Source organism: Sphaeramia orbicularis, chromosome 4 (assembly GCF_902148855.1).
Source record: "Sphaeramia orbicularis chromosome 4, fSphaOr1.1, whole genome shotgun sequence".
Classification (NCBI taxonomy): domain Eukaryota; kingdom Metazoa; phylum Chordata; class Actinopteri; order Kurtiformes; family Apogonidae; genus Sphaeramia; species Sphaeramia orbicularis.
In genome coordinates this window covers 59,159,129-59,183,289 of record NC_043960.1, presented here as the reverse complement: position 1 = coordinate 59,183,289, position 24,161 = coordinate 59,159,129, and the positions used below count along the sequence as shown (strand labels likewise).

Below are 24,161 nucleotides of genomic sequence, written 5' to 3'. Positions count from 1 at the left end.
GCCAAATACTGAGCCTATTAGCCCCGCCCACCAAATACTGAGCCTATTAGCCCCACCCACCAAATACTGAGCCTATTAGCCCTGCCCACCATCAACACATTAGCATTAGTCGTCCACTCCAACAGAAGTGAAAGTTGATGCTTCACTTGTTGCGTTCGCTGTAACTGGAAACTCTGTCATCAGGCTTACGATTAATAAATCCAGTCTTTTTATTGCACCATTACAAATTTTCAAAATATTATGATTTTAATCTCTTATAAGTACAAGGTTATTTTTCGTTAAATTATGAGTTTGTTTGTGTTTTAAACTACAACTTTATTCTCATAACATTATGGCTTTATTCTTGAAATATTACGACTTAATTTGCGTAGTGACAAGTATTTGTATTTTTCCAATGTGGCGCTAATACACTGTTGTATCATACAGATTCGTAAATTATTACTATTATTAATTATTAGATGTAAAAACAGTAAATGTATCTCTCTTTCAGCTGAACTGAATAAACTGTTTCTGGTAAAATAATAGAATATAGTATTTTTATTATCTAATTTCAGTGAATACTGACATTTATTACCTCGTGTTATTGCGGTTTAATTATGACTTTTTTCTAATTATCGTATTTTTCCTGCTGTAATTGCGCTTTTCCTCGTCACCTTATTCTAACTTTTCCAGCTGGTTTCTCATGAAATTATGACTTTTCTGTTCCAACTGAACTTTTTCCCTCTAGAACAATTACACCTTCGTTTCCTGGTATAATTTTCGTTTTTTCCTACTTCTTTTTTCTTTTTTTTTGTATTTTTGTGACTTTTTTTCTGTCTATTTCAAGCATCTTCCAGGTCAAATTATGCTTATTTTCCAGGTATAACTGCAGCCTTTTTCTCTGTAATAATTTAGACTTTTCTATTTTAATTACAGTATTTATTCCGTTTTAATTATGACTTTATTTCCTGGTCTTATCAACTTCTTATCCTTTACACCTGCGACTTTTTTTCTGACAAATACAAGTAACATTTAGACTTTTGTGAATAAAAATAATAGGACTTTATTCTCCAAATCTCACATCTTTAATCCTCTTCAGTGTTTCCTGTTACATTCCTTCATATCGGACATATTAGTGTTTTTTTAACGGCGCTTTATTCCAGTGTTTAACACGAACAGAGGTTTTTCTGTTCATTCGTTTCCATAAAAGCAGCATCCACACGTTTCCCGTGAGTTTGTTGTTAAATCGTTAAATGTGAACATTTTCTCATTTTTTTTCCATAAAACCATACAATTAAAACCAGATGTGAAAAGAACCACAGGGCTCTCATCGACTTCCACTCAAAACAAAACGCTGAAAAATACTCAACCCTTTAAATTTTTCATCAAAAAATATATATAGGCATGTATATACAGTATCAGTATCATCAGGTTGTGTGTAAACGTTAGGTTCTTAAAAATGCACCGATCTCCGTAAAAGTGGATTAAAAAAAAAAGCAAACCAAGCGTCCGCTCTTGTTCAACGGCGTCAAATAAATAGATTTCAATCCAAAACATATGTACAGGATGGAGTTGAACACAACCGACTGGACTCCATGTGAGTCATGTGACCAAAACAGCACCCAAGAGGAAGCCCGGGGGGGGGACTCCATTTCCCAGAATTCCTCACTACAGTAGGTCCCAAATGTGGGTGGAGTTTCAGGTCCCGGTGAGCATTAAGGCCCGGCTTGTGTCTGTCCGTTCAGTAAGGCTTTAGCCCGACCCCCAGGTGTGTCACATGATGCCTTTCGGACGTGTTGGATCCGTCATATCTGTTCGACGGCCCCGCCCTCTTCCTTCGGCGGAGGCTCTAAGTGAATGGGCGTCACAGCAACTGGTTTCTTCACTCTGTTGAAAGGGGTGGAGGGGGCGGGGCAGGGGGTGGGGTGGGGGGGTTATAGTGATCATATAAAACAGTATAAACCACATTAATACTCTGATCAGTATCTGATCGGTGGAGTTATAAGATTATTATTGATCAGACAAATTATTGTCTGTTTCATTAAATGGAGAATGGGATCCCTCAGGGCACCGTCCTAGACCCCTTCATTTATAAGTTTACATTCATGTATTTTCAGATGTGCATCTACAGATTTACACTGATGACAGTAGTCGCTTTTCCGTTGGACATCTGTGCAAAACTTTACCGATATTTACTAAATGTTGAAAAAACAGAAGTGCATAATGTCGGTTTTTCCATTAAATCACAAATGCGACGATTTGTTTATGTATTATTGCGAGATGACACGAGAAGTCATTCCATAAACATGGCGACAAACGTAAATAATGTGTTGATTTACAGATATATTCATTATTATTCTATATTCCCCCTCTATCTCCTAATAAATTCTAAAATGATGTGGTTTCCTGGTGTGTCCACACATACCGACACGTTTCTTTTAAAACTCTTCTTCTCTTGTTGTAATGTCCGTCAACATCCATTTTTTTTTATTCACATTAGAGCTGCAACCAATTAATCGATTCGGTGTTTGAAACGAATGCAGAAACTCACGATTCGATTAACTGACTCGAATTGATTGAAGGGAAATATTCTCTTGCAGTTTTCCTGAATTGACGCTTCTTTGTGCGCCACGATAAGCGTCCGTGTGAAACACAACAGTGGAACCAATGTTTGACAGCAGAGAAATGAAGGAAACAAAGCTTTGATTCAGGAGAATTGTGGTTGAATGATTTATATGGATCACTTTGAGTCGATTAATCGGTTGCAGCTCTAATTCACATGACTCTAAACGCAGAAAAAAATCTTTCCATTGCAATTTTGCATGATATATCAATTACGCTACGACCAAAAAACCACCTCTTGCCAGCGCAAAAAACTCATCAAAAATCATTGCTTTTCCATTACGTAAATTTTTATGCTTAAGTTATATTCATGCAATTTGAGGCTTAATGGAAAAGTGACTAGTAATCCTGTTTACGTCCATACTAATATTCATGATAATTCCATGTATTTTTAATGTGTTCATTTATTGTTATATTTCTATATTTTAAATCTGATGTTTTCTTTTACTTGCCTATGGACTATGGAAAGGCAAATTAGCATTTTAAACATAATTATGGAAGTAAATCTGTCATTAGATTTTGAATTATAAAAGCCACTGAATTTCTAGCAATGAATTTTTTGCACTGAAATTAAGTATCTGAATTTTTTGCATCTGAATTTTTGCACCTGATTTTTTTAAATTCTAATTTATAAACATAGTTGAATTTAGAGACAAACAATTCAGATACTTAATTGCGGTGCAAAAAAAAAAAAAAAAAAAAAATCAGATACTTAATTTCAGTGCAAAAAAAAAAAAAAATTCAGATACTTAATTTCAGTGCAAAAAAAATTCAGTGCTACAAATTCAATGTCTTTTATAATTCAAAATCTGATGACACAGATTTACTTCCATACATAATCCGACATATTTACAAGGGCCGTTCAATAAGTTCATGGCCTCACCCAGAACAGGACAACACAGACTGGTAATTTATATTTTATTTTTCAACATAATCTCCATTTACAGCAATGCACTTGGTCCATCAATGTTCAAGCATCACTATCCCATCACGAAAGAATGTAACATCCTGTATTATAACAACCAGTATTTCTGGGTGAGGCCATGAATTTATTGAACAGCCCTCGTACATCAGATGTTGTCCAATACAGATGTCCGTTAATGCGCGCTGTCCTAAACAAATTAACTTATAAATAAATAAAAATAGTCCGTCTGAAGGTGACGATTAAAACACCAGAACACAGTAGAACACGTGGGCTGATTCATGAGACCCAGTCGTGTTCGTGGTTAAAGTTTACTTACGAGTACGGCGAGATGGGAACGGCTACGACCAGGACGTGGTTCCTCTTCCGAAAGAGTCTCCACAGGCCTCGGTGGTTCCCCCGGACGTCCAGATCCCAGACATGGAGGCACTGGAGGGGCGGAGCCAAGGGTCAGGGCAGGGCCGAGGCATCAGCGACAACAACAACAACAAAGAAAAACAATTTACATCAGAGATGAACTGACAACTGAACCAAACGCAGGTTTAAATCTGAGAAAATACATGTAAAAATGCACTGAAAACTGACAAATAATATTTAATTTATTTACTTGAATTACAGTGAAAATTACACACAATAAATAATGAACATTAGTAAGTGAATTTAACGGTAAAAACTACAGTAAAATAATGTCATTGAATTTTTAAATTATTTTGATGAAACTTTATTTTGGAATGTTTCTTTAAAAAGTCCAAACACTGAATAAATGACATTTAAACATTTACACTGTGACAGAAACAGTTTAATGTTTCACTTCTGTCTGTTTCTATTTGTCATTTTAGTTCAGATTAATTATTTCTAACTGGATCATTTGCATAAATTATTTCAACATGTCCTACATCAACCGTTTATTTCATTAATGATTAATTAATGTCCTTTTTTAATATTTGTAGATTATCAATGTCTAATATTTTACTTTTTCAGACCTTTTTTGCACTTTTTCAGTTTTTTTTATATTCATTTAGTTTCAGTATTTTTATTTTATACATTTTACTTTGAGTGTTTTTTTTTTTTTTTTTAAATATTTGCCGTTTTTCAATGTCTTGTTTATTATTTACAGGTTTTCACTGTTTGTCAGTATTTATTCATTTCAGTGTTTTTTTTTATAATTTACCCTTTTTACAGTGTTTTAATTTCTTTAGTTTTTTATATTTATTTACCCTTTTTACAGTGTACTTTAATTACTGTCTATTAGTGTTTTTTATAATATTCATCTCTTTACAGTGTTTTTTGTCATGTGTGCATCTTATTTGTTAAATTGTTGTGTTGTGGTGCAAATAATGTTGCCATGGTCACGGTCATGTGACCTGACTGAAACCCGAACCCGTGGCGTCGTACCTTTGCGAGCTCGGTCCAGGTCGCCGTATCTGTCTCCGCCTCCATCTTGATGAACATGACGTAGGTTTTTCCCTCCGAGTCGGGCAGGAACGAGTCGTCACACGGGTTCTTACTGTGGTCCAGAAGCTCCGCCTCCCTGTCACATGACACACACACACACACCGCTGTTATTTCAGGAGCAACCACCGTCCACGTAGTAGATCAATCTGAGAGTCAGCGTTCGCTCACTTCAACAGCCGTTGGATCTCCACCTCGTACGCGTCCTTCTTCAGGCTAAGATGGGAAAGCAGAGGATTATGGGTAAAAGCATGAACCCGCCATTAATATAGAAGTAAATCTGTCTCAACAGATGTTGAATTATAAAAGCTATTGAATTTCTAGCACTGAATTTTTTTTGCACTGAAATTAAGTATCTGATTTTTTTGTCTCTGAATTCATCTATGTTCATAAATTTAGCATAAAAAAAAAATTCAGAAGCAAAAAAATTCAGATGCAAAAATTCAGATGACAGATCTGTGCTGACCGTTTTCCTGCATCGGCGTCACATGACCAACCAAACGTAACTCGATTGGCTGGCTGTTGTTTCAACTTGAGATAAAATCCATTGCTTATCCTTGGTGTCCCGATGTGTGATCTGAATTTTTTGCATCTGAATTTTTTTTATTCCAAATTTATGAAAATAGTTGAAATCAGAAACAAAAAAATTCAGATATTTAATTTCACTGCAAAAAAATTTTTATACTCAATTTCAGAGCAAAAACATTCAGTGCTAGAAACTGAATGGCTTTTATAATTCAAAATCTGATGAGACAGATTTACTTCCATAGTGTCACTTCATCATCCGAATGTTTTGCATCAAAGAAACTGATCTGAAGTTGAAAGCAGGTTGAGCTGTGGTTGGTTGGACGTTGAAGGGTTGAAGCCGGTACCTGTCCACGTTCTTCAGCTGAACGTTGGGAACCGTGTTGAACTTGTGTTTCTTGAAGTAAACCTCCTGTAGAGAAGAAAAGACCACAACACAACGGGCTCATCCCTGGTTCTGTTCTGCTCTGAAATGACGGCGGGTTCGTGCGATAAAAGTGCCGTGTCTTACTTACGTGGAAATATCCATTCATGTTGAGGCCAATGATCCCAAAGTGGTACGAGCGGGAGACGTCCGGGATGATGCATTCGCGGCCTTTCCTCTGCTCCGGCATTCGCATCCACATGTCCCAGTCCCACAGCTGACAGAGGACAAAACGCACGACAATTCAACACAATGACGCAAAGCATGAGAGGGAGGACTGGGAACGGGACAGGAGGACAAACGGAAAAAGGACAGTAGGACGTATGGACATGTGACAGTAGGACGTATGGACATGTGACAGTAGGACATATGTGAATGGTTCCCACCTTCTCCGGCGTCGGCCATTTTGGCTCCAATTCGTCCTTGTACAGGCTCTTCTTCAGAACCCACCCCAGGCCCGGCATACTCTCCACCCGGTAGAGGAGGGACGGGTCCTCAGCCGTGTGCTCGTAACCCTGGCAACGGCAAATAAACAAGACAGTCGTATCAGACACCTTTACTTACACTTCAGAAATACAGGAATCGAAACGTTTCGGTCCCTTATCGGATTTATTTCAGAGTTCGGATGACCATAGTGACGGTAGAATCAAACTTCCTGTTCTGAACCGGTTTCCATCCACACTGATACTCTGGTCAATACCTGATTTGTGGAGTTATCCGATTATTATTGATTATAAGTCTGCGTTTCCTTAAAGTGAGAATGGGATCCCTCATTGCCCCATCTTCGACCCCGTCATTTATCTGTTTACATTCATGTATTTTCACATGTGGGTCTTGATCGTGTAAACAGTCTAATCTGATCTGTTTGATCAGATAACAGCAGTAATCTGATTATAATCAATCAGATTAACACACCTGGATTTGTCCCCTGTCCTCCCATGTCTTCATCAAGATTATTATTGTTAATGAAAACTAACGAAATCTCGAATTGAAAAAATATTTTAATTAACTGAAAGAAATAAAAACTATAATTAAAAGAAAAAAACAATAACTAACTGAAACTGTATTGTGTGCTTACAAAACTAACTAAAACAGATACAATTTATGGATAAAATTCCCTTCGTTTTCATCTTTCGTCTCTCGTCAGACTGATACAAAAGCGATTTATTTTGCTATAGCAATTTTAGCTGTTGGCACCATACAACACTTTTTGCTCCGTCACTTGTGTTCACTTGTGGTTTCCAGTCGTCTTCTGGTCCCCACTCTACCTGGAAACATGGAGACTAAAGCAGCAGAGTCCTGTCTGGGATTTATTGGAATACGACCACAGAGAAGAAGAGAAAAGAGACCACTGAACTACAACTAAGCATTTAGAAAAAGAACAAAAACTAATAAAAACTAGCAAACCTGCTCTAAAAACGAATTAAAATGAACTGAAGTAGAAAAAAAAAAGTCAAAACTAAATATAAGTAAACTATAATGAAAAATCCAAAACTACTATAACCTTGTATATTACATCATGTTCGGACTCGTAAACACACTGGTCGTGTTTTCCTTCCATTTCGTCTCCTGTGGTGTATTGTTGTTGGCGCAGACGTGAAGGTTAAACCATCCCATAATAACCTGGGATCATGTGGAGTCGCCCACGGCTTCGACATGTTCGGTTTCACCCTGAGGTTCGGACGAAAACTGAGCTCCGTGACGACATCAACACCAGCTAAAATAAGAACCCACTTACACAACGGAGATCGCATGACCCTAGTATTAAAAAAAGTACAGTTCTATGAACGTGTTTACACCCCATTAAATTCTGAAAATACTTACTTTTTTAAACTTAAACTATCCAAACAAAAAAGATGTGAACTAGAAAAGCACTGAGTGCAGACCTCCGCCGAGGCAGATCGGTTTCATAATTGAATGTTACTTTTTATACAAAAACAAAGACAAAAATTTGAAGTTGTCATTATTTGTTGGTGTAATGTAATATTATTTTCACATCAAACCAAGAAGAAAATCTGCAGTCATTCGTTTTGTCGGTACTTCTGCTGTTATTATTTGACTGTAGATCACATTGGTCTGTATGTGGAACTGCAACTAAAATGAGTTCCACAGCCTTGACTGTGGAATTTTTGCACTTTGTAAATTCATCCAATGGGCCACATTGGAACCACTGGGGGGCCGCATTTGGGCCCCGGGCCGCATGCTTGAGACCCCTGCACTATATGGACAAAAGTCTGTGGACATGTTGAACTCAGGTGTTTCTTTTCTAGCAGGGGTCTGGGATACAAAACAATAATGACTAATGTCAGAATATAGTTTTATATGTTATGAAAACGGGCTCATGTGATCATGTGACCATGTGATCATGTGATCATGTGACCAGGCTCAGATGGACTCACCTGGTCGTTCCAGGCTGAGATACAGTACAGACTGTCGTCCTCGTCCAACAGGTGGATGGTCTGACTCAGAAAACTGGAAAACAAAAGAGAAGAAAAGAAAAAGCACACATTATTAAAGAGGCCCGTTACCATGGAAACCAATTCAGACCAATGAAGCTGATGCGAAAGTCTGACATTTCCTTCATTACTTTTGATACATGATGGAATAAATATTAACCCTTTGTCTGATTTAACTTTTTTTTTTTTTTTCAATTTTCTGACATTTAATATTAGCTATGGTATAATTATAGAATCAGAATTATTGTTCGCTTGTGTTTCACTGACGCATGGTATCAGCTGATGTTCATCCAATCACACGCCTGTCAATATTTAATCGTCCTTATATTGAAGGTTTTTACATAAATGTGTACGTTTTAAATTCATGTTCACTCATAGATAAAGAACTGAAAGACTGAAACATAACAACAGTTTTGTATTTATATCGAAGATTTCTGTGGAAAGATGGAAACAAAAGAAAAACAAAATTAAGAAACAGGAAGTAATATCAGTATGGGGTAAGACTTTTACACTCAGTGCATCTTTATTGTATTATTATTATCATCCTTATTATTACTATTACTAATATTATAATAATTATTATCTTCATTATTACTTTCATCATCCTTGTTATTACTATTATTTTTATTACTACTACTATTATTACTAATTTATTATTATTATTATTCTTACTATAATTATTATTATCATCATCCTTATTGTTATTATTATTGTTATTATTATTATTATTATTATTATTATTATTATTTCTGATGATGAATGGTTCATAACTTAAACAGACCAACATTATGGACATAAATAAACCTGGATGTGTTCATTTTTAGTTCCATAATCAGACTTTATTTCTGTGTTTTCCGGTTTAAAGTGCAGTTTGTTTCATTTGTGAACAAATGTATCAAAGTAAGACCTGGTTAATCCATAAACCTGATCAGTTTAATCATCCTTTACATTTAAGATTTAAAGTATCTGATTCCTTTCCTGTTTTATTCTTTGTCCATAATGTTAAAATTTCATTCATTATTGGGATGATAAAATATTATGACACGTTAAAAACAAACCAACGTCTGCAGTTTGACATTTAAATCTGAATCAGATAAAACTGAGGTCTGTCACTGAGGAGACGGTGCCACCTAGTGGACACAAATATTTATGACCCTGAACCCCGGATCTGCAGAACTAACATGTTCCAGCAGGTCGTCTTTCACCCAAAAACACTGTGGCTTTATCTCTGTTCATGTTAATGTTTTTTACTGATTTTTCCACATTTTCAAATTAAAATATCAGAGAAACTGTTGATCAAAGACACTGTTTTACAAAAGATAATGTACTGATAATACAGGGCAGAAAATGTTATTTTATTTTTACTAAAACTAATAATTATTTTCTGCCTGTTACTAAGTGTTTAGAGTCTTTGTAGATCTGATCCAAAGTGCACATGTAGAAATGATAAGTTGAGGTATAACATTGTTAAAATTGAACTTATTTTTCTTAAGAAATTTCTTTTTTTTCAGGTTATTCACATCTTTTTTGTTTGTATAGTTTATAAAAGCATTTTCATAATTTAATGGGGGTTTTTTGCACTAAAACGAAGACAAAAATTTGCAGTTGTTATTATTTATAGGTTCTTCTGTTATCATTTTACTGGTCTGGCTCAACTGAGATCAAATTGGGCTGAATGTGGAACCTGAAAGAAAATGAGTTTGAGACCCCTGCTTTAACATGATGTACAAGTCGGGTTTTTTTTTCCAACCCGTGGGGCTTTTGTGGAATTATTTGAGCCGCTCCAAACCTGATCCGCAAGTAACATGCTGATGTGCACATCACTAACGTACGGCGCAGAACGCACCCCCATATAACATCTGGACGGACCTGTCCATAGACTGGCTACAGCAGTGGTAAACATACGGTGCACGGGCCAAAACCGGCCCATCAAAGGTTCTAATGGGACCCACAGTCTGAATTTAGAAAGTGCAAAAATGATCCTTAAGTTCTTCAGATTCAAAGGTGTCAGAGCTGTTTTAGTTCAGGTTCCACATTCAGATCAACTGGGATCTACAGTAAAATAATAGAATAATAACCTAGAAATAATGACTCCAAATGTAAATCAAAATTTAATTGTATAAAGTCGGTATCAGATCGGTATCGGCAAAACTAATACTTAAAAAAAAAATCCGATTGGAAGCAAAAAAAATCCAGATTGGGACATCATTATAAAAAACTATTAAAAACAATTCATTAGGTGCTGCTGCAGAGTTGAACATTCATCTCCTGGGAAAAAAAACTTCTGACTATTTGCACAATTTATGGTCAAATTACATCAGCTAATGAGCGTCCACGTTGGTTTGAGCTCTGCAGATTCAGATGTTTTTGTGTCTGTGAGTTCAAGTCGTACCTGAAGAAGTCAATGGAGACGTCCAGGTCCTCCTCCAGGACGATGGCGTAGTTCGCCTCCTGAACGACAAACAGAGATGTTCAGGTCAAACTCAGAGGTCACGTGATTGGATGGAGGTGAAGAGGAGGGGTTTAGCGCCGACTCAGTATTTATGACAAACAGGTGAAAGTAGAAAACAAACAGGAAACAGGTTCATGGACGTCAAAAACCTTTTAAGGACTCTGTTAGAACAGAGATTCATTTATATTTTTTATTTATATACTGACTTAAGTTTCAGTATCTGTCCATTAATTATCTTTATTATGTGTAATAAATGCTTAAAACAGTGTTATAGAAAAAAAAACTAATTGATTTTTTTTTATTTAGTTGTAAATTCAACTTTAATCTGACAGAATCTGCATTTTTACTGTAATTTCAGAGAATATTAACATTTTATGAAAAAAACTTCCCTCTTTATCGTCAGAAAATCCAGGTTTTTATCATCTGTTTATTGCTTTACTTTCAGTTTTTCAGCTAATTATTTGTTTTTCTTCATAAACTCAGAGTTTAGTTCTGATAAATGAGTTTTTTCTTATAAATTTTACATCTGAATCATTTTTTCTTTGTGAATCTACCAGCTGAATATATAGAATGTGAGTTTTTTGTGGGTGGACTCCCTCTAGTGGTCAGTGTAATAATCTGAATCCAGTCTAGATAATAAACCTGGACCCAAAAACTACAGATTTACAGAATATGATCAAAACAAATTCAGCAGGACTTGGAGTCGACGGCTGGAAACGACCGAGTCTGATCTGAATAAATGTAACACAAACACAAACCACAGAGGAACAGGATTCATTTACCAGGAAAATAAACGTCCCTGGGAACACTGGTGGAAAAGGGTCTGAACCTGACCCTGATCATCATTCCCATTGTGGTTGATACTCACCGGATGCAGGTTAAAGCTGGCGGTCAGACTGGCCTTGTAGTGCTGAGACACAGAAAACACTCCATTAACCCTTTAAGGACTCCCACTACAACAGGCCTACATTTGTTTATGTTGTTTTGGTAATAAAGTGTCCAAAAATGTAATTTTTTAACCAATTCTTTTGCACCTCTTTTCAGGAAGAACTTAACTTTCAATATCTGCCTATTAATGATCATTTTTATACGTAATAAATGCATAAAACAGTGTGTTATTGTAAAAAATAAAAACAGACTTGAATTTTTATCATATTTATTGTGAAAAACTGTAAATGTTCATAACGAAACTTTATGAGATTATATAAATAACCTTTCCTCTATTTTTCCATGTGTTGATCCATTGTAGTTGGTCTAGATCAGGGCTCTCAAACTCATTTTCTTTCAGATTCCACATTCAGCCCGATTAGATCTCCACTAGGCCGGACCAGTAAAATAATAACAGAATGAACTATAAATAATGACAACTCCCAATTTTTGTCTTTGTTTTAGTGCAAAAAACCCCCCATTAAATTATGAAAATACTTACTTTTATAAATTATCCAAACAAAAAAGATGTGAATAACCTTAAAAAACTGACATTTTTTAAGAAAAATTAGTGCAATTTTAACATTCTGCCTCAGCTTCTCATTAGTCCATGTGCATTCTGGATCAGATCTACAGAGACACTGAACACTGAGGAACAGGAAGAAAAGAGTTCAAATTGTGCTGAATTTTCTTTACACATTTCACGTTGTCTGTATTTGTTCAGATTATTCACATTTTTTTTAATGTACACGTAAATATTTTCATCATTTGATGTTATTTTTTGCACGAAAACAAAGACAAACATTTGAAGTTGTCATTATTTATAGGCAGAATGTAAAATTTTTTTCACATCAAACCGAGAAGAAAATCTGGAGTCATTCTTTTTTGTCGGTTCTTCTGCTGTTATTATTTGACTGTAGATCATATTGGTCTGTATGTGGAACCTGAACTAAAATGAGTTCCGCAGCCTTGACTGTGGAATTTTTGCACTTTGCAAATTCATCCCAGGGGTCGGATTGGAACCTTTGAGGGGACGCATGTTTGGGACCCCTGGTCTGGATCATTGTGTGTCCATGTTGTTCTTGTTCTTTTTGGTTCTTTGGTGTCATTTGGATCCTGTTGATAGTCTGTGTTCACTTTGTGTCTAGTTGTAGACAGAGCCCCTCATTTCACTGACAAAAACATCCATCAGCTGATTCAAATACACACACTGGATCTGTGAATGAACTGCAGAGATCTGACTATAGATTTACACATATATACAAATATACACATATTTAGAGAAGATTGACAGATACAATACAACTATTAATGAACTATAGAAACCACAAAAATAAAGAGAAAAACAGCAAAACTCAACAAAAACACATGAAAACACACTAGTAGAACACTCCAAAACAGCACTATCACTATTATGTACAGTTATTTACAGAATTCACCACTAAAACGCTGATAAAAGTAATAACTAGAAGTACTGGTAGAGCGCAGACCAGCAGATGCAGAAATGTGTCACCGGTGACACAACCGTCTTCAAAGGGTTAGTGAGGAAAACGCAGTACAAGTGGTTAAAGCTGAGCTCAGGTGTGTGTGTGTTTACCTGGGACACTCTGGCGTTCTTGATGCTGATCGGCGTGTGTTGAACTCCCTTCAGTCCAAACAGCTCCACCACGTCCATGGGCTCCTGACGGACAGACAGATGGACGGACGGACACAGGTGGTCAAGTCTGACCTTTGAACCCTACCAACAGGCTGACACTGTATATGTGTACGTACCTCGTAGTACCCGTCTATGAAGACCGTGATCATCTGAGGGTTGACGCCATGAGCCGACAGCAGCGACCTCAGCATCCTGGAACCAACAGCAGAACGTTCACATCCAAGGACCTGCTCCATCTATTCCACATTAAAACCTTCAGTTTCTGATCTTACCGGTACAGATAGTTGGGTCTGTTTCCGGCGATGACGGCCACCGGGACGTTAAACACGTTATTGTTCAGCAGCTGGAAGAAAAAAAAAAACTCACATTAGTGACTCAAACCCTTTTAAGACGACTGTGTCACCGGTGCCACGTCATTCAAACAACTGGAACTGGAACCGTTTATTGACCAAATCCAACCGTAATCTTTTAGCTGAGATCGGGTTCTTTCTATTGGTCTGTAACACATAAGGATAGAGGTCTGCAATGACTGAGGGGGAGAGGTGAAAGTGGGCGGAGCAGAGAGCAGTAGAGTGCAGTCAGTGAGAGAGACATGGAAGATTTTTATTATTTTAATTTTTAGCAGCGTTTCACTGGTGTTTTAGTGGTGAATTCTGGTAAATAATTGTATATAATAGTTACTGTGCTGTTCTGGAGTGTAGTACTACTGTGTTTTGACACGTTTTTGTCGAGTTCCAATGTTTTTTTTCACTGTTTATACTTGTATTTTTGTGGTGTGTATAGTTCATCAATATCTGTATATATATACTTAGCGCCATTAAAACGCACTTCAGGCGTTGAGGAACTTGGCGTGATGTTTTATGTGGTTGTTCATGAAGAAGTAGATGAAGAAGTAGCTGTGGTCGTAGCCCAGCTGCAGTTTGAACACCACTGGGATCTTCTTCTCGGGGCAGACAGCGATCAGGTTGTCGGGCGTTTTCCAAACATGTGGTGTAATTTCCAGAAAATTATTTGCTCAGGTGCTTATTTTGTATATGTTGCTCGCAGATGAGTAACACAGTTAACAGCTGTATTTCTTTCATTCCTGACGCGCACAAAGTCGGCATTTGGACTAATCTCTTGTACAGAGTCATGCTTGACTGGTAACTTTAGGTGTGGTCAATAGCAGATATAAAGGCAGCAAAAAAAAACACCCAAATGTTTTTGCTCAAAATGCCACGACTTACAATACAACAGAAAGAACGTGCCATTGGCATTTTATGCACAGGTGTGAGTGGTGAAATCACTCACCGTCTGCGCTGGCATTGCAGTACAATCAGTCGTCTGAGTGATCGGATCCATCAGGACAGGATCATCAGACTTTCCAGCAGCTACAAACACGACACAGAAACTGGAGCTCTGCTTCCGCGTCGTGTTTGTTTCATCCATATAATATAATATGGCTGCACTGCTGCTGCCAGGCAGCTGCAGGAACCTCCGCTTCCCACAATGCACATTGCGACAAAATTCCAAAGATGCATGAGTTACCTAATGGCTCTGTTTGAAAACAAATGGTTTGTTTATGGTGGATGGCACTAAGAAACTGTTCACCGTGAGGGAAGAGATTCAGGTGAGTACTGACAGAAAGACTTACGTATTTGTGATACTGAGGAAATGACTGAGGTTTGACAGATTTGATGAAAAACTGGTGACGAAAGTCTCCCACAGCTTTAACCTTCTGGCTCTGCTTGTGGGTTGTAGATGGCGTTTTATCAGATCAGGGGTCTATTTTACGGTCCTAACAGGGCGAGGGTTTTTACATGATGGATTACAGGTCTTGCGAGGTCACAGAGGGGGTTCTAGTCGAGGTCTTATCGGGTCAGAGAGGGGGTTCTAGTCAAGGTCATACCGGGTCTGGGTTGAACTCGATGGGAGCCGGGTCTTTACAGCTGCAGATGCTGCCGTATCCCTCCACTTTACTACAGAAAAGCTTCCTCCTCCTGTTGAGTTCAGTGTCAGCCCAGTGACACTCAGCCTCTGCAGGAACATACCAGAACAGGGTAGAAAACCACCAAAACAGGGTAGAAGACCACCAGAACAGGGTAGAAAACCACCAAAACATGGTAGAAGACCACCAGGACATGGTAGAAAACCACCAGAATATGGTAGAAGACCACCAGGACATGGTAGAAGACCACCAGGACATGGTAGAAGACCACCAGGACATGGTAGAGGACCACCAGGACATGGTAGAGGACCACCAGGACATGGTAGAAAACCACCAGGACATGGTAGAAAACCACCAGGACATGGTAGAAAACCACACGGAAATGGTAGAGGACCACCAGGACATGGTAGAGGACCACCAGAGCATGATAGAGGACCAACATGTGACATTACAGGAGCAGGACCTGTTCAGAGAACCTGTACCAGGTTAAAGGTCTGTTTAATACTGCGTTACCTTCGGAGGCTGTGAGCTGGACTTCAGTCTTCAGGAGAACCGGGTCTCCCCATGTGGATAGAGCCGGAGATTTGGAGTGTTTCTCTCCGTATACCTGACCTGCAAACACAAACAGCCAATCATGACAAACAGGACATGGGTTAGATTTACAGGGTCTACAGGAACAGGACTTGGGTTAGATTTACAGGGTCTACAGGAACAGGACTTGGGTTAGATTTACAGGGTCTACAGGAACAGGACTTGGGTTAGATTTACAGGCTGTACAGGAACTCAACAACCACCAGCATCCAAACAGCTTTAGGTTCAGAACCCTGGTTGACCTACAGAACCAGTAAAGATCTGTGAGTCTATCAGATTAACCTGTAAACATGCATGAAGACATCGGAGTACTGAGGACAAATCCAGGTGTGTTAATCTGATTGATTATAATCAGATTAGACCGTTTACATGATCAATAATAATCAGATACTGATTGGAGTATTAGTGTGGATATAAACGGGGTCATCAGTGTCCATCTGTAGACGTTCATCTGAAAATACATTAATAGAAACATATAAATGATGGGGTCTAAGACGGTGCCCTGAGGGACCCCACTGAAACACAGACTTATGATCAATAATAATAATAATCTGATAACTCCACTAATCAGATACTGATGAGGGTTTTCATGTGGATATAAACGGGGTCAGTGAGTGAGGAAGTGTTGCTCCTACTCTGATGTCCACAGGTCAAAGGTCGTTACCGGGGCGTCCTCACCTCCTTTCTTGACCACCAGGGTCCACATGTCCCTCCAGCTGAGGCTCAGAGACACCTGGCTGCCCAGACTCTTAAGCAGGTTCTTGGCGGCGTCCTTCAGGTGGAACGTCCCCTCGTCCTGCAACGCAAACGCTTCAACATGTCAATCCAAACCCGGCGCTAAGGAGCTCGGCCTCATGGGAGAGGAGGGCAGAGCGGGACCCACCTTTATGGTGAAGATCAGGACTCGACCCCGGGTCACCATGTTGAGGAAGAGGATCATGGCTTCGTCCTCGTGAGGAGAGTAGGTGTCGAAGATCCTCTTGGCCATGACGTGACCCTGAAACACAACGTTGGTGGCTTTTACTCCGGGTTAGACGGTACCGGGTGGGGGTGGACCTTTAACTGGACCGGTCCTCCACTCATGGTCTGAACATGAACCAACATGACCCAAACCCTGAGACCCAACACAGCCTGGCACCGGGTGGGGTTGGATCTTTAACTGGACCAGTCCCCCACCCACGGTCTGAACGTAAACCACCATGACCCAAACCCTGAGACCCAACACAGCCCGGTTCTCTCACCGTGGCCTGGTTGAGAACGATGACGTGGATTCCTCGACCCTGTTCCCTCATGTCGTCCTCTAAAACCTGCACAAAACACCAACACCGTACAGTTACACTCCCATCATGCATTGCACACGGACTCAAATCAGTGACGTATCAGTGTAAATCACACATTAGCTCTTTCTTGTTCAACAAGAATCCGTTTCCACTCATTATCTCAAAGTGAGTCATTTTAACTTTTTAACTAATTATGTGCGTTGACTCTTTTTCTTAAATATTTTGGCAAGTTTTTTTTTTTATTTGGATTAATTTTGCTCATTATTAGTCATTTTTGTCCATTTTGTGTACATTGTGGGGCTATTATTCACACACATGCATATATAGTGCGTATTATAATATTATAACATAATAATTTATTATCGGGCGACACGGTGGTGCAGCGGTTAGCACTCATGCCTCACAGCAAGAAGGTCCTGGGTTCGATTCCAACACCAGTCGACGAGGGGTGGGACCTTTCTGTGTGGAGTTTACATGTTCTCCCTGTGCCTGCATGGGTTCTCTCCGGGTACTCCGGCTTCCTCCCACCATCCAAAGACATGCACTGATAGGTTAACTGATTAATCTAAATTGCCCGTAGGTGTGAATGTGAGAGTGATTGTTTGTCTCTGTATGTCAGCCCTGCGATGAACTGGCGAGATGTCCAGGATGTACCCCGCCTTTGCCCCTATGTAGCTGGGATGGGCTCCGGGCGACCCCCATGACCCTAGTGAGGATAAAGTGGATTCAGAAAATGAATGAATGAATAATTTATTATCATTATTATTATTATTATTATTACTGCTCTGTTATTTGTGATTTTTACTAGTACTTTCTAATGTGCAATTGCCTGTTTTTTCACAACTGTTTTTTTTATTTTATATTATAAAAGGGAAGTGAACTCTGTGTGTCTGGGGCATCACACTAACTCTGTACACAGCGAACTGCTGCAGTTTGTCAAACTTACGTATTTCTGGTTAATGAACAGACGAATGAAAACGGAAAGTTGATAGGACCAATATTTTGGTAGATATTAGTAATTTTGGAATACAATCAGGCGGCTGCGTGAGCCTTCACTTCCCACAATGCACGTTGCAACAAAATTCCGAAGATGCCCGAGTTCCCTCCTGGCTCTGTTTGTAAACACATGGTTTGTTTCTGGTGGATGGGACTAAGAAACTGTTCACTGTAATGCAAGAGATTCAGGTGAGTAATGACAGACAGACTGACAGATTCATGATATGACTGAGGTTTGACAGATCTGATGAAAAATCGGTCACGAAAGTCTCCCGCAGCTTTAAGTTAAGTCATTATTTATAGGTTATTGTACTATTATTTCAAGTGATCACATTGACTGCTGATGTCTTCAGTGTCAGTTTTACACTGAGGGGCCGGACTGGGGCCTTTTGGTGGCCAGTTTTGGTCCACAGGGCTATGTTTGACACCCCTGCTCCACATAATGAATTCAAAGTTAAAAACAGACCCTTTTTTTTGTGGTGTCTTATTCCTCTGTTATATGTCTCAGTGTTTCTTACTTTTTGTATGTTTGAAAAACTGAAAATGAATAAAAAACACTGATCAAAAAAAAAAAAAAAAAAAAAAAAACCAGACCAGGTGAATAATCTGAACAATAATAATGTAATATGATCCCAGTGTGGGTGTGGGACATTTCCTCCCATCATGCCGCGTTTCCACTACGTGGTATCTGCTCGACTCAACCCGGCCTTTTTGCGTTTCCATTACGAAAAAGGACCTGGAATCTGGTACCTGGTATTAGTTTTTTGGTATCACCTCCGCCAAGGTTCCAGGACTGGGGACCAGATACTAAAAGGTGATGTATAAATACTGCAGACCGCTGATTGGTCAGACAGTTGTCTCTGTGACCCGCCCTTTTACAAAAAACAGATGCAGAAGTTTACAGTAAATATAGCGGTAGGTGAATCCACATGATGACAGTCTGGAAAACTACACCATTCAGTCAGGAGACTCAGTCTTTGGTGGCTGACGTAGAAATTCAGCACGAGTTTGACGAGACAACACACAACGAGTGAGTTTATCAGTGACTCTGAGCTGACGACACAGAAGTAACGCGCCACATCGCTATGACGTCCAGGTACTGTAAAGTCAGTAGTATCCTGGAATGGAAACGGTCTACAGGAATAGGACCTGGTACCAGAGTAAAGTCAAGTCAAGTCAAGTTGAGCTGGTTCCATGTAGTGGAAATGCGGCATTAGATGCCTCTGGTGTGAACTCAGAGGCTTGGACTTTGTTACCTCAGGCTTGTTGTGTCGGACTCACCGTGGTACCGTCGACCGCCACGTAGACTTTGGAGCGACTGGAGTAGACCTCGATGTCCAGGACCTTCCGCCCGTTGGCCTGACGCCGCGGGGTCTCCATGTTGGGAACGGCATCCTCTGAACGGAAAAGAAGACGTCATATGGTTCATCACTTAGCAACAGAAGGTCACCGTGGTGATTTTAAGAGATTATGCCAGGAAAAAAAAAAAAAAAAAAAAACTAGGAGGAAATGAAACAATCCTTCTGGTTTCATTTCAGCGTTTCTCACCGTATTCCTGAGCTGCTGCGTCTTCGTTGGCGACTCGTCTCGTGTCCAGGATCAGTTTGATGTTGACAATGACGGTGACGAGCAGGAACAAGACGGCGGCGGCCTGAAACAGAGGAGTTGACATCAACAGAATCAGCATCAACACAACATTTTAGAACCACGTATTAACCCTTACAGACCCAAACATCCACCTTTAACCCATAAAGACTCAAACATCCACCTTTAACCCATAAAGACTCAAACGTCCTCCTTTAACCCATAAAGACCCAAACGTCCTCCTTTAACCCATAAAGACCCAAACATCCTCCTTTAACCCATAAAGACCCAAACATCCACCTTTAACCCATAAAGACCCAAACATCCTCCTTTAACCCATAAAGACCCAAACATCCTCCTTTAAACCCATAAAGACCCAAACATCCACCTTTAACCTTAAAGACTCAAACGTCCGCCTTTAACCCATAAAGACCCAAACATCCACCTTTAACCCATAAAGACTCAAACGTCCTCCTTTAACCCATAAAGACCCAAACATCCACCTTTAACCCATAAAGACTCAAACGTCCACCTTTAACACATAAAGACCCAAACATCCGCCTTTAACCCATAAAGACCCAAACGTCCGCTTTTAACCTAAACCATCTACTGATCTAAACTGTTTAATTCCTGTTGATCCACTAATCCTATCAGTCCGTGTCAATAATTGGTGTAAAATACAGCTCTTAATCTTTTCATAGTCATCAGATATTTGGATGTTCAGAGGCTCCGTAGTTACTGTGGAAACACCGTCATCTTCTACAACATTGATTCACCAGTAAAACCCATGGAGTTGGATCAATGACAGTGGATGGACACACTGGGTTTATGCTCAGTTAATGACAGATTTGACTGAAAAAGTCACCTTTTCTTTAGTTTTTCTCTGTTTTGATAAAATAACCTTTGAATTTACTCTGAGCTTTGATGAACATCTACATGATCAGCGAATTAAATTAAATATAGAAAAATACAGGATTTACGCTGAAAAAATGCAAAATACAGAGGATAATATTAGGATAAATGCTGATAAATGACTTAGTAAAGGTTCAGTTGTAGGTTAAATGTATGTGGAAGTCTCCATATAAATAGTTCCAGGTCTTTAAGGGTTAATTCAATCTGGATGTTGTGAAGACACACAATGATGTAAAATTTTAAAAAATGGATAATTCACCTGAAATGTATTAAAACTTAAACCTGTTTGGAAAATGACAAAGAATATGAGGGATTCGTTAAATATATGATTGATACAAAAGGAAATGGACCCAAATAAATGATAATGAATGGAATGGAAATGACAGGATCATCAGCATAAAAGGGTAGATTTATTCATTAATGATAAATTTGACTGAACAAGTCACTTTTACTTAAATTTTCTGTTCTGCTAAAAGAACCTTTGAATAAACTCTGAGCTTTAATGAACATCTACATCAGGGGTGTCAAACTCATTTTAGTTCAGGGGCCACATTCAGTTGAATTGGAACTGCAGTGGGCCGGACCAGTAAAATGATAACATAATAATATATAAATAATGTCAACTCCAAACCTTTCTCTATGTTTCACAGTGAAAAAAGTAAATTTACATTATGAAGAGGTTTGCATCTACAAACTATCCTTTCAAATGATGTGAATCACATGAACAAACTGAAAAAATAAGTAGAATCTTAACAATATTCTGCCTCAGTTTGTCATTTACACATGTTCATTATAACTTATAGATCACAGTGGATCTACAAACACACAAATATATTTAACAACAGACAGAATATTATTAAAATTGTACTTACTTCTATTAACACATTTCAGGTTGTTCATATTTGTTCAGGTTATTCACATTTTTTATGAAATTATACTTCGTTTTAGTGTAAATACATGAAAATATTTACATTTACAAAGAGAAAAATTTGGAGTTGTCCTTTTTTATATGTTATTATGATAGTATTTTACTGAATCCCGCCCACTTCAGATTGAATTGGTCTAAATGTGGAACCTGAACTCAAAGTAGGGCTGCTCAATTATAGAAAAAAAAAAAAAAAATCACAATTATTTTAGCAATAATTGAAATCACGATTATTAAAAACGATTATTTGTTAACCTTAAAGTTGTTTTATTTTTTTCTTGCAAAGCAATGTAAAATATACTCTTTAAACATAAATAAAGCTTTTAACCACTAAAACAAAGTATGTTCACTTTTGTATGAAACAAAAAAATCTTTGAATGCAAATAAGTGTACTGTAAATTCAAGTAAGTTTCCTTTTGTAAATAAATAGTGCACTGGAATTAAACTGCTATAGACTTGCCATAGAACTGTAGCAATAAAAAAAAAAAACTCACATAAAGTGCAAATTATAAATTCAAGTATGTTCAATGCAGTATGAAACATAGTAAATTCAGTGGCGTGCCGTGAGGTTTCAGTTCAGGCCTTCTGTTTACATCAGCCACCTAGAATACGCACGTTAGGATTATACAGGTTAGGTTAGGTTAATACGGGAGTTACAGCATAAAGAGATTTGGAGACTGAAGATTGCATTGCGGACGAAGTTGTTTTTATGTGTTTAGTTTTTCATAAGATTACGATAAAGGTGGCGGTGGTTAAACTTTAGATGGTTACAAAGGTTTGTTGTGTTACTGGTCGGTGTGGACACAACTACCAAACACTTTGTGCACGTGATGTGTTTTTGCTCTTCGTCTTCTTCATCAAACCCAAAGTGATTCCATACAATTGAATTGGACTTGCCTTTTTTGTTTACCAAGCACTTCTGCTGTGATTCTCCTGCCATTTTTCCAGACCGCTAGGTACAACTTTCCTCTTGGGGTGGACCTGCCGGCTAGCTGGCAGCAGTAGCTTAGAGGGGGGCGGGGCAGAGCAGCTCATGGGAGCTTGCGTGCGTGTGAATTAAAACAACTCAAAATTAATAATCGTTTTTTTCTCGATTACATAATTTTTGTAATCATTGCGTGTAATAATCGAAATCGTAATTGAATTTCAATTAATTGCACAGCCCTAACTCAAAAGATTGTTAATATTTTAGCGTAATTTTTGCATTTCACAAATTCATCCCAAGGGCCGGACTGGACCCTTTGGGGGGCCGGATTTGGCCCCCGGGCCACATGTTTGACACCTGTGATCTACATGATCAGTGAATTAAAAAACAAACTAACGCCAAACTGAATCGATCAAATGGAGCAAATAAAACGACATAAAATACAAAATAAATGAAGTGAAGAGAAGAGAAAAGACACAAAAAACAAATGACACAAGACGAAAAAATACTAATAAAATAAATCCAAGCAGAATGAAGAGAAGAAATTAAAACAAAAGGAAATGGACACAAATAAATGATAATGAATGGAACAGAAATGACGGGATCATCAGCGTAAAAGGGTAGATTTATTCATTAACAATAGATTTGACTGAAAAAGTGTCTTTTCCTTCAGTTTTCTGTGTTTGTGAATTAAGAATAGGAAAATATCTGATTTAGACTGAAGATGAAGGAATACAGACCCACAGTCATCACATCTGGACCTGAACTCGGAGTAAAACGCACCATGAAAATCCAACCACAACTTCTACCAAAGCCACTGGACTTGGATATCAGAACCAGAGGGTGAAATTCTGCTGGTACCGGATAAAACCGACTGTTTCTATGGGTCTGGGTTTGGCCGCCATCTTTGTTTTGGTTCCTACACTACTGTGGATGAACCGGTTCGACTCGGTTTAATGCGGAGCCGAGTTAACGGGTTCCATCCGGACCGTTAGAGGAGCTTTACACAGGTTTAATATGACCCGGTTCGGAGCAGCGGAACCGGACACTTCCCGCTACCCCCGGTGTCTGACCTGGCAGAAGCGGCGGATCGTCCTCTTGTTGGTCAGCTTGTACTTCCAGGTGAGGTACAGGCTCCTCTGCTGCCGCGGGATGAAGGGCTTGGCTCGGGGGTTCGGGGTCCACGTCTCCATCCCGGACCGGGCTCGGTGCTCCGGGCTCCGGACTCAGAGCTCAGACCGTCCGGCTCGGCCTTCCTCCTCCACAGCTCCACGGACACACGGCTCACATCCTCACCTGGCACACACACGGTTACGGTTAGCACGGCACGGCTCGGCTCTGAAGTGAAGTTAGCTCAGCACCAAGTTTAGCTCAGCCTAGCCTGGGACGGCTGGGTCCGGCCGGCCGGCGGGGCGGAGCGGAGCCGGTTCGGCCCCGTCAGACCGCTCCTCCTCTCCGTCCGTCTGGATACGAACACTCAGAACCAAGTCTCACCGGGTCCGGGTCGCTCATGGTCCCGTTTCAGAGCCGTGAACCCCCGCAGAACCGCTTCATGCTACAGGTACAGGAGACTCCAGTCCAGTCGCACTTTAATGACGTCACTCA

The 24,161-nt window shown here is 39.1% G+C and overlaps 1 protein-coding gene across 1 annotated transcript; it reads right to left on the bottom strand.

Annotated features, from left to right (window-relative positions):
- Positions 1 to 1,258: 1,258 nt before the first annotated feature.
- On the bottom strand, positions 1,259 to 24,153 carry LOC115417665 (protein O-linked-mannose beta-1,2-N-acetylglucosaminyltransferase 1-like). The gene is made up of 22 exons (XM_030131692.1): positions 24,051 to 24,153; positions 23,630 to 23,852; positions 19,759 to 19,861; positions 19,492 to 19,607; positions 17,176 to 17,241; positions 16,818 to 16,931; positions 16,613 to 16,730; positions 15,857 to 15,955; positions 15,305 to 15,432; positions 13,689 to 13,759; positions 13,533 to 13,608; positions 13,357 to 13,440; positions 11,701 to 11,742; positions 10,773 to 10,831; positions 8,324 to 8,396; positions 6,311 to 6,439; positions 6,016 to 6,141; positions 5,848 to 5,912; positions 5,147 to 5,191; positions 4,919 to 5,054; positions 3,843 to 3,952; positions 1,259 to 1,866 (listed from the first exon to the last, which is right to left on the bottom strand). Exons 2-22 carry the CDS (start codon positions 23,747 to 23,749, stop codon positions 1,785 to 1,787), a joined length of 1,962 nt encoding a protein of 653 aa, XP_029987552.1. The 5' UTR covers positions 23,750 to 23,852; positions 24,051 to 24,153; the 3' UTR covers positions 1,259 to 1,784.
- Between the last annotated feature and the right edge of the window lie 8 nt (positions 24,154 to 24,161).